At 36.7% G+C, this 9,663-nt stretch overlaps 1 protein-coding gene across 1 annotated transcript in view; it reads left to right on the forward strand.

Moving 5' to 3' along the window:
- Positions 1-6,536, forward strand: part of LOC105043578 (uncharacterized) — a 33,514-nt gene extending 26,978 nt beyond the window's left edge. Inside the window, 5 exon segments of the mRNA XM_073255763.1 lie at positions 1,466-1,569; positions 4,082-4,152; positions 5,587-5,876; positions 5,997-6,159; positions 6,273-6,536. Coding sequence (XP_073111864.1) covers positions 1,466-1,569; positions 4,082-4,152; positions 5,587-5,876; positions 5,997-6,159; positions 6,273-6,276 — 632 coding nt within the window. The 3' untranslated portion in view covers positions 6,277-6,536.
- The last annotated feature ends 3,127 nt before the right edge of the window (positions 6,537-9,663 follow it).

Below are 9,663 nucleotides of genomic sequence, written 5' to 3' on the forward strand. Positions count from 1 at the left end.
CATCATTATATATGCTGAACTAGATTCATGAATGATGAATAGAATCTGTGTCTAGTTTCTAAACAAACCATGTTAAATATCATCCATCCGAATATTAACCATATTTGTAAGTGACATTTCCCCATGGATTTAACTGCTGAGTGCTGCCAAATGCTGGTTCTTGCGGACCAGGACGGGCATCCAGAACTGGGTTTGTCCCCGGTGCCAGCACCCAACCCTGGGTTGGCACCCAGCATGTTGGTACTGTCTTATGCCATGCGTAAGAGTTAAGACTCTTTTCTTTATTTGCATTAGAAGTGTGCCATGCCGTGTGGGCCACGGGTTGGCATGCCCAGTGCTGCCAGGAGTTAAATGCTTATACTACCTAAGAACAAAATGGTTGGATGAAAACTTCAAAAGAAGTATACAAGAAAGTGCTCTAAAGAACATAGTGGAGGTGCCTGCAACCTTATGTTACATCAATAACAAACAAAATGGAAAGTGCATATTGAACCTGTAAAAGATGTGAACCTTTCAATCCGTTAGAGGGAGTGGGAGCAGGAGCAGAATTAGAGGTCACAGAAGGATATTTATGATTTTCAGTTATTGATTTGTTAATAAAGTTTATCAATACTGTTGTACAGTAGGAGGTAAAATGGAAAGTGAAATTTGTGATGAAGCGCAAAAGCTAAATGGTTCTTTGCAACATATCAAAAATGATATTCATGAAGTACTATGCTTTAACACTGGATGATAAGGTGATGTAGGATGGGTTAAGTGTGAAGTTACATGGAAAGCTACAACCAGAGTCCTTTGAAGGAGAAAAGGCATTCTTTGCAAAGCTCTGATCACAAGATCATTGTTTCTTCACAAATCTGCAAGCGATTTCAGATAGCAATACAACTAAAATTTAGAAAATCTTTTGAGGTAACAGGCCATAAGAAAAGTGAATAGCATCTTAACATCTTATTGAATGCCTCTGACCAATTTTAGTTTGATATCAATTATTTTGAGGTGTGGAGGGTACTGTACAAGGTCCACCTTAAACTCAAAATAGTCTAGTCAAAGAGGTGAGATGGCGAATTTGATATTAAAAAAACAATTGTGTTCATCTCTAGTGCACGAATTGTAAGCTAATGAGATAGACTAGAACAAGATCCCTAAAGGTCATTTGATTCACAATTTTGAATATATGGAGAAATAAAAATGTCTGAAACTGAGGCCTTTGGCATGATGGGATTTATTATTGATGCAAAAGAAAATTATCCTTTTCTTAATACAGCAATGGATAGAAAGTAATTCAAGTCAATCTTGTGATGCCTTTAAGCCACACCCCTCATACAATTCATATCATTTTTATGTAATGTGAATTTTTATTTCTTTCAAATGCTAATGCTGAACATCTTTAATTTGTCTAAGTGCGTAAAGATTTTATCCTTTTCTTTTCTGGCCTTCAATATTAATCTTCGAAACATCCATGTTACAGGCCGCTCAAATGCAGTTAATATTGCTGAAAGATTAGGTTTACCCCATGATGTTCTAGATAGAGCGCGCAAACTTCATGGAACAGCTCATGCTGAAGTCAATGAGGTAAAGTTATCTAAAGAATTCTATATGCATTCTTCTCTTGATTACAAATTGTGTTTCCTTGTGTGACTATTGCTTCAAAAGTCTTGAGAGCATCTATCTAAAATATTTTGATGTTTAACAGTTCCTATCAAGGATTAGTAGTCCTGGTTTATCCCAGTCCATCGCTAAGTGGACTGATAAGATACCAGGTCCTAGGAGGGTTTTGGGACCATGGTAAATGAAATATTGGGTACTCCTGACTGGTACCAGCTGGTACAAACTCAGATGGGTTGGAGTCCCAGCAATTTACTAGGACACCCATTTTTTATGTTGCTTGTTATTTTTAATGGTTGTTATATATTTTTAGGGTTTATTTATGTCATAATTTAGGATTAGGGAATGTTTTTGTGGCAATAGGTGGCTTGTGGTAGTGATAACAGATTTTTCTGATTTCTGATAAAAAATGGCAAAAAATAAAAAGAGAGGTGGGAGACAAGCAGGGAAGATTACCGGGTTTTAATTTGGATTGGACTTGAAGAAGGCTTGATCTGAGCAATAGAAGCTGGATATGGCTCTTCCCTTTTTCCCCTCTCTCCCTTCTGTCCTTCCTCTTCTGGATGAAGGAAACAACCAAAAGAAACATAGTTCTGGTACCGTATCAGTAGGCACTGCCACTTATTACCTTAAAAGACTCCTTAATCTAAATTATAATATAGGAGAACCATAAAGGGCCTGTAAATAATCACTGAAAACAAACAACAGAAGAAACAAAGGACAAAGAAATTAAATAAAAAAGAAAAACTGCTTCCCAATGAATTACTGGGATACCAGCCCTATCCCAAGTGTTGAAACAGTACCATTTTGGTACTATGCCAAGTGTGGAGAAAATAGCATCTCAATACTATCCCAATTTTCAAGTTGTTGAGATGGTATGGTCCTAATACCATCCCAACCTAGTCCTTGATTGATACTAGGTCCTGGACTAGGATTTAAAATCTTGGTGTTATGGAATACTGTATCACTCTTTACTGTCCGATATGAGGCATACCATACCATACCATACCGCCTGGTATGGAGCGTACCATACCATACCGGTACGTCATCCAGAACGTACCGATACTATCGTATCGTACTAAATCGTGTACCGATATTACAGCAGGATTTTATCGGTATCGGATCCAGTACTGAAATGGCGAACCTTGCTTGGTGTCCTATAGAAGCATGTTTTGATGTCAAACTCATTTGTAAGTCATTCTCATTGACCAAACTTATATTTCTTATGGATTTTGTATTCTCTTTTCTTGCACCTTGCATACCTATGCTATATTTTATTTACTAGTGAAAGTCATTCTACGTAAATATGAAGTATTTATAAAATCTTCAAGTCATATTTTGTCAATTTAGCCCTTTATCCTCTGTAAAAGCAACACAACTTTCTGCATGACCATATTCTTTGTTAATCTAGGATCAAATGTTATTGGTAAATATATAACCGTTGCAGAAAATTTAGACAAATCTCATTATGGCATAAGAATTTTCAAACTGAATTATTCAACCAATCAACATACATTATTTGACTTGCAGAGCAATATACATAAAGTTGGCTATTGAGGCTACTATTTTTTGTGTCAACTTGTAGTTACTGAATTTGGGTGGGTATTGCCACTTGAATTCTTCTCTATATATGTCAAAGAATTTTGAATTTTGATGTTCAAAGTTGCAAATCTGACAGCATATTCCCTTTGTTTACCTTATTAGCGCACTACCGTATTTCGAATGCAAAATGTTTACTTGCAAAATATTGTTGTTCATGTAAACAGAGGCAGAGTTTTGCACTTTACAAGAGATTGTGTTTCTGTTGGCTGTTTGTCTTATAATCACTGCATGAGAAAATTCCTATATGAACCTTGATATCTTTTCTCTTTGTCCACTCTTTCTGAATTAGGCATATCATCGAGTTTTTGCCTGTTTCAATAGTTTAAACTGCATAACTGATCAGATTGAACTCCCTCTGGACCAACTAGCCTTGTAGGCTACTGTACAAAGCCCTTTGCTGGTCTTGAGCTTGTTGAAATTTGGTGCCTATTTAGAAAACAGCGACTTGGAAAAGGTTGTGTTAAAGTTCTCAAACATTGGTTGATCATACTTCAATCCTTACATGTTCCCTGTATCTGTAAATTTGCACTCCGTACTTGCCCTCATGGGTATAGGTTTCACTGTTTTTCTCATAATGCAATCACTATGAATATCAATTGTATACCAATTTCTCCAAAATGTGGGTTGTTATGTATGTAAATTTCTTTTGTGAAGAGAGTGATAAAGTAAATGTTCTATCATATTAGAAACCAACAAATGTAAATTCTTATAAATAACTCTACCAATGTTACTTGCAAAATTTTTATTTTACTTTATTAAAAATTCATGGATATGAGATGCTGAAAGTGGAACATCGTGCTTTTTTCCAAGACCTTGATGTTTTGTGATCATTACCCATACAATACTTTCTGTTTGACATATAAATTGTTGTGGGCAGGTCATAGTTGATATGGAAAGATTTAAACATAACTTCCAGCAACATCTTCAAGAGGCACAACATTATCTAATGTGAGGGTAGTTATTTTCACTTACATTTTACAGTTGCGTGTATAAATATAGTCTAACAGACTTAATTATGTCTTTCTTAAACCACATGATTGGATTTGGTGGGCAAATTTTAGTTCTTTAAATGGTATGCATAAGACCTCTGGAAAATATGATTTTTGGTGTTTTGGTATCTTAAAAGTTGTAGATGACAATCAATGGTGCAGATATTTTACTTGACTGGCCCACCATTGATTTTGCACAAATAAATCCATTTAAAAAAAAAAAAAACAATAAGATGTGTGCATCCTAGCTGATAGTGGATATTGGAAAGATTCATTCCCTTATAAAAGATCATGGAAAGATTCAAACGGTACCCCAAGAATGTTTTTGAGATATGTGGCATTATCTTCTATGAAGTTATTTTGCTTAAATTATATATCTGCATATATTATTGTAGTAAAAAAAAAAAATCTATTGTTATAGTATAAAAAACTAAGTTTTTCATTAACTGTATGTGATCTTGATCTTTGGCATCCAAGTCACTTATCTTTAGATGATATTATAGATTACAACCTTTGGTTTAATTGGTATTTTTGAGTGTTATAGATCACAATCAGCAGTGTGGATATTCAATGTGGATGGTCCGTATTAGTTTTTCATTATTGGTTCCAATGATAAAGATTCTGTGAGAAGTTGATCCAACCATGTCATAAGATTCCCATTAAACATTCAAAGTTGCTGATGCAGCAAATATTGAGTGATCATCCAAATTGAAGACCTGCACTACTGATCATGATCTTCCTGACCATGTTACCAGACCCTTAAATTTAGCCTAAAGTGCCTATAGTTGATGCTTAAGACACAAATAATGGTATGCCATTCAAACGTGTCTCTGTAAAAAGAAATTCTCAGATATTAAATAGATTTGACACTTCAATATGCACCCACACCCAGGCAAACAAGCCCTAGTTCATGTTACATAGTATACTGCACTAAAATGCATGTAAACACCACATGCTTTGGAGATCTCCAATCCATGTATCTGTGGGCACAAAAGTGGATGTAGCAGTACTCATAATATGCTAATATGTGTGATAGGGATGTGTTGCAAATATATGTTGATGGTCATCATCAGTGCATCTGAAAACATGCATGAGCCAAAGTTTGATAGGCAAATCATTGTTTTTTGTTATAAAAACCATATATCTTGTATTTGCTTCAAATATGAGACCTCTAGAAACATGAGTTTTGATATCTAGATGGATCAATAATGCGGATCTTCTTATTGGATGTGCCATTAATAATTTTGTACCATTAGTTGCATCGACGATGAAGAGTTCAAGTCAGGAAATCCATTCTGTATTTTTATGAAATGGAAATATTGTTATATGATTTAGGTCAGTATCTGTTACCTTATAACATTGAATTTGAGTGTGTCTACTGATACAATGTTAGGCTGTCAAGAAAGCTTCAAGAAAGTCTGTTCATAGCAAAGCAGAAGGTTGCAGACCATGTTTCTATCCAAATGAAGAGAAAGGTGAAAGTGATTTCAGAGAATGCAGCTACAGCACGTTCAATCCTTCATAAGAAACTACACGAGGTTCGTCAATTTGCAATGACTGAAAAGACACCAGAAAATGGTGAGGCAGATAGGAGCAGGCACTCCATTGAAAACGTCAAGCAGTCATCATTGCCCACCATTCCTACAGAAAGGATCAGACTGTCAGACGCACCACTTGTTCGTGGTGGGTATTAAGCCACTTTAAAATGATCTAAAGATGGTGATGCTTCATAGGAAAAGGAAAACTCATATTGGTCTCCAAATAGGTGTAAGGTATTCTCACACTTTTCTTTCTGTTTTTCAGAGAAACAAACCAAAATTCCAAGCGTTGGTGATACAGTTCATGTTCCTTCTCTGGGTAAGCATGCAATAGTGTTAAAAGTGGAAGCATCTAAAAAGGAGATCCTAGTCCAAACGAGTAATATCAAGCTGAGATTAAAACTGAAAGACATTGAGACCCAACAAGTGTAAGATTCCCATTGACATGTCAACTGCATTTATTGTAGATACATCATGATAATAGCCTCCGGCAGCTCGTCAAATCCATTTAATAGGTTTCTGTTTTACAATTATATTGCAGATGACTTGGTCAAGACGTGTAAATATCATTCCCTAATTCATAGGCTTTTTCTTTGTGAAGTTTCTGTGTACACCTTAATTTATATAGTGACAATACAATTATGGAATATGAGTCCGCTGTACTTAATTTCAAATAACAATTGTTTCTTCGCCATGTTTGGTGAGGCCACGAGCTTAATAGTCTGAAGTACGATCTTTTGGTTGTTGTTGCACGCTAACAATTCAGCAAATGGTCCTTTGAACATGAAGAACTTGCAACTTTTTATTTTGTGGACTTTATGTATTTTGCCTTCAAGTTAGCACAACTGAAATCTGAGAATTGATTTGATGTGGAAAAGACTGGCACCATTCTCACGGACAGGCAATCTGGAACTGGATGAGTTCTGCAATTATAAATCAACCATAACAACAACTGATTGCTCACTTTACCCAATTTCTGATTGAACACGATCATGTTTGGAGTTTAGGAAGGTCAACATTGTGCTGAAGAAGGAATTTTGGCAGCCAAGGGGATGCCTTGTTTTTTTTGGTAAAAAAAAAAAAGGAAAAAGCATTTGATACAAAATAGCCATGCCTGCCATGTATCAATTTCTTCCAATCTTGAATCACAATGTCTTTGTAGAGTTCTCTTCAGAAAAAAAGAAAAAAGAAAGAAAGAAAGGAGGTCCATTGAATTGGTAGTATCAGTCTAACAAAGTATATCATGCCAGTGCATGCTAGAGGACCTTAATGACAGTTTCTAGATGACAGCCATGATGTCCAATAGACATCGTTATGTGACGGGAGAGAGCTCGAATGGTACTGGTCTATCTGACTTGGCCTATTGATTTTTTTTTTTTTTTTTGATACATAGAGGAGGCCGTACCAGGAAAAGAACAAGACGCTACTCCCCTATATGCATAACCGACTGTCGATGTATATGGTTAGCTTTAAAAGCAAATAAACAGCCTTTCCATTGGACTATATCCTGTAATAAGGGATGGTTAATAAATGACAAGGTACATTAATCCAAGATAAAACTGTTGCTGAATCTCCTTCCACCCATATCTGACCTGCATGAAACTGATTAATGGTTTCCGAAAGGCCCGTGGTTTTTTACCATAAGCGTATGACAATCGTCCAGAATAGTCCCTGAGCACAAAAGCAGCTGCAGCCAAATGCCGTCACTGAAGCATCAAAGTTTAGTTTGAGCACACCTGGGGGGAGAAGGCAGCTGTAAAACATGAGTAAGAGAGGAGTTTATTTGAGTAATAGGACCACCCCAGTTCCTTAACAGTGTACCAGAATAAGTATAAATAGAACGGCCTCGATCATGAACAAAATACATTACCATTCTTAATAACTGTAATGGAGTTGTGGGAGAGAGCAGGAAAATCCTGAGATTTCTTGCGTTCCACAGCAACCACAGCATATAAGCATACCGAGTGAATCCCCATCTCTACCATGGTGTTGATTATAAACATAGCTAAGACCGGCAAGGAATCCGGGATAGGGCCAATAAGAAAATTAGATTGCAAGAGATTCCAACAAGGAATGGCAAAGGGCCATCAGGGTAAAACATGGGTAATGTCCTCATCTTCAGCAGGGCACAAATCTAGGACACTAAATCCGAAGGATACCAGTTCGACTCAAATATTGTTTGCATGGAAGCCGATGCCAAAGTAATTTCCAGCAACACATCTTAACCCTCATGGGAAGCAACAGCTTCCAAATATGGCCACAGTTATAACGATTACCTGAGGCAGCAGGGGCTCTGATCAAAATGGTAGAAATCTTTCGCTAAAATTCTTGAAAATCTTGTAGCAACCCAACATAACAGTAGCAGTGATGTGAGTAATCATATCAGCTGGAAACAGAACCTGCAAGAGATCCATGTTCCTAGTTCGATTTGGTAATAACAGCTGAGAAACCTGTAGTCAACATTAAAGAATGCAGGCCGATGATGAAACCCATGGATCATTGAGAACATGCACCCAGGTCCCATTAGCAAGTGCCCATCTAAATTGACGTTGCAAGTAGTGAGCTACAGTCGACAGCCTTTCCCAGATCGAAGAGACATTACGAGCCCATAAAACGCAGAAAAGCATACTTTTGCGTGGCTAACTATGCCCATAAAAATTCAGGTTTTAACACTAATTGAGCTGCTTGTTTCCACAGCAATGCTTGCTGTCTAAATGCCAAATCATGGAAACCAAGTCCCCCACTGATTTGGAGAACAGACTTGATGCAAAGAAACCAAATGAAAGCCACTGCGATTGGACGAATGGCCCCAGAAAAAAACTTTGAAAATCCCTTTCCAATTGATTCCGACGGCAAAGGCATACAAAGACAAGAACTAGACCAAAGAGAAATCGAAGATAATACGGAGTGTAGCAAGATTACTCTTTCAACCATTGAAAAAGCCTTCCACGTATTATGTAACAAATTCAGATGCTCCGCTTGAGATGACCCCCCCGTAAGTACGCTTCCTTAGCCTGTAAATTCAGCAAAGCATGGTACAGAGCATCTCCATGTCGGAATACATCCCGACATATCGTGAATTATATTTTCCTAATGCCACTTTCGTATTATGTAGCAATGGCAAGCCATACCCTAGTAAATGGTGCCCCGATAATGTCAGGCCCTTTGTACTACCTGATAAGTCTCTTGACAAGACAAGCAGAATATTTCAATCCTAAATGGCTTAGACCCTAAACTACCACTAGCAATCAACTTAATCAATAATATAGGATGGTGATCAGACGCAAACCTCAAAAGACAGAGCACTATAGAATTCGGATATTTATGTAGTCAGGCGTCCAAAGCAAATGTGTGATCTAGCCTTTTCGGAAATCCTTGCAGCATCCTGTTGATAACTATACCAAGTATACGATGGTCCCTGAAAGCTAAGATCATTCTTTGTAACACAATGATGGAGAATTCATGAATATCTTTATAAGGACCCATGAAGATATATATTTAGTCCCACATTAGTTATTTATCAAAAAAATTTTAGATATTCATACAAGATCAAGAAATTCAAATAATATCTTCTAACTAATTTTTCTGGATGAAATTGGATTGTTATAATCCCTGTTGATTTTAAAAGGTCTACCTTTTTTTTTTATCAGAAAGATATAAGATACAATTCAAATTATCAACTAATAAACAAGAAAGATTTGTACATAATATTTGTAGTACCGATTCCAACACTACACTACGTAAAAGAGCATTTGTATTCATATATAACACACCTAACATCCAAGAAGCATCATTAAAAGGGGTAACAACCTCATAGACAACTGGTCTATTGATATAGGTGAAATTTAATTGACCCACATTTTTCTGCCACACTATTACAATACCATTGGACCTACCTAGTGCAGGCGGACCCATCAAATGCTGAATTTGAG

Source organism: Elaeis guineensis, chromosome 4, assembly GCF_000442705.2.
Source record: "Elaeis guineensis isolate ETL-2024a chromosome 4, EG11, whole genome shotgun sequence".
In the NCBI taxonomy this organism is placed as follows: domain Eukaryota; kingdom Viridiplantae; phylum Streptophyta; class Magnoliopsida; order Arecales; family Arecaceae; genus Elaeis; species Elaeis guineensis.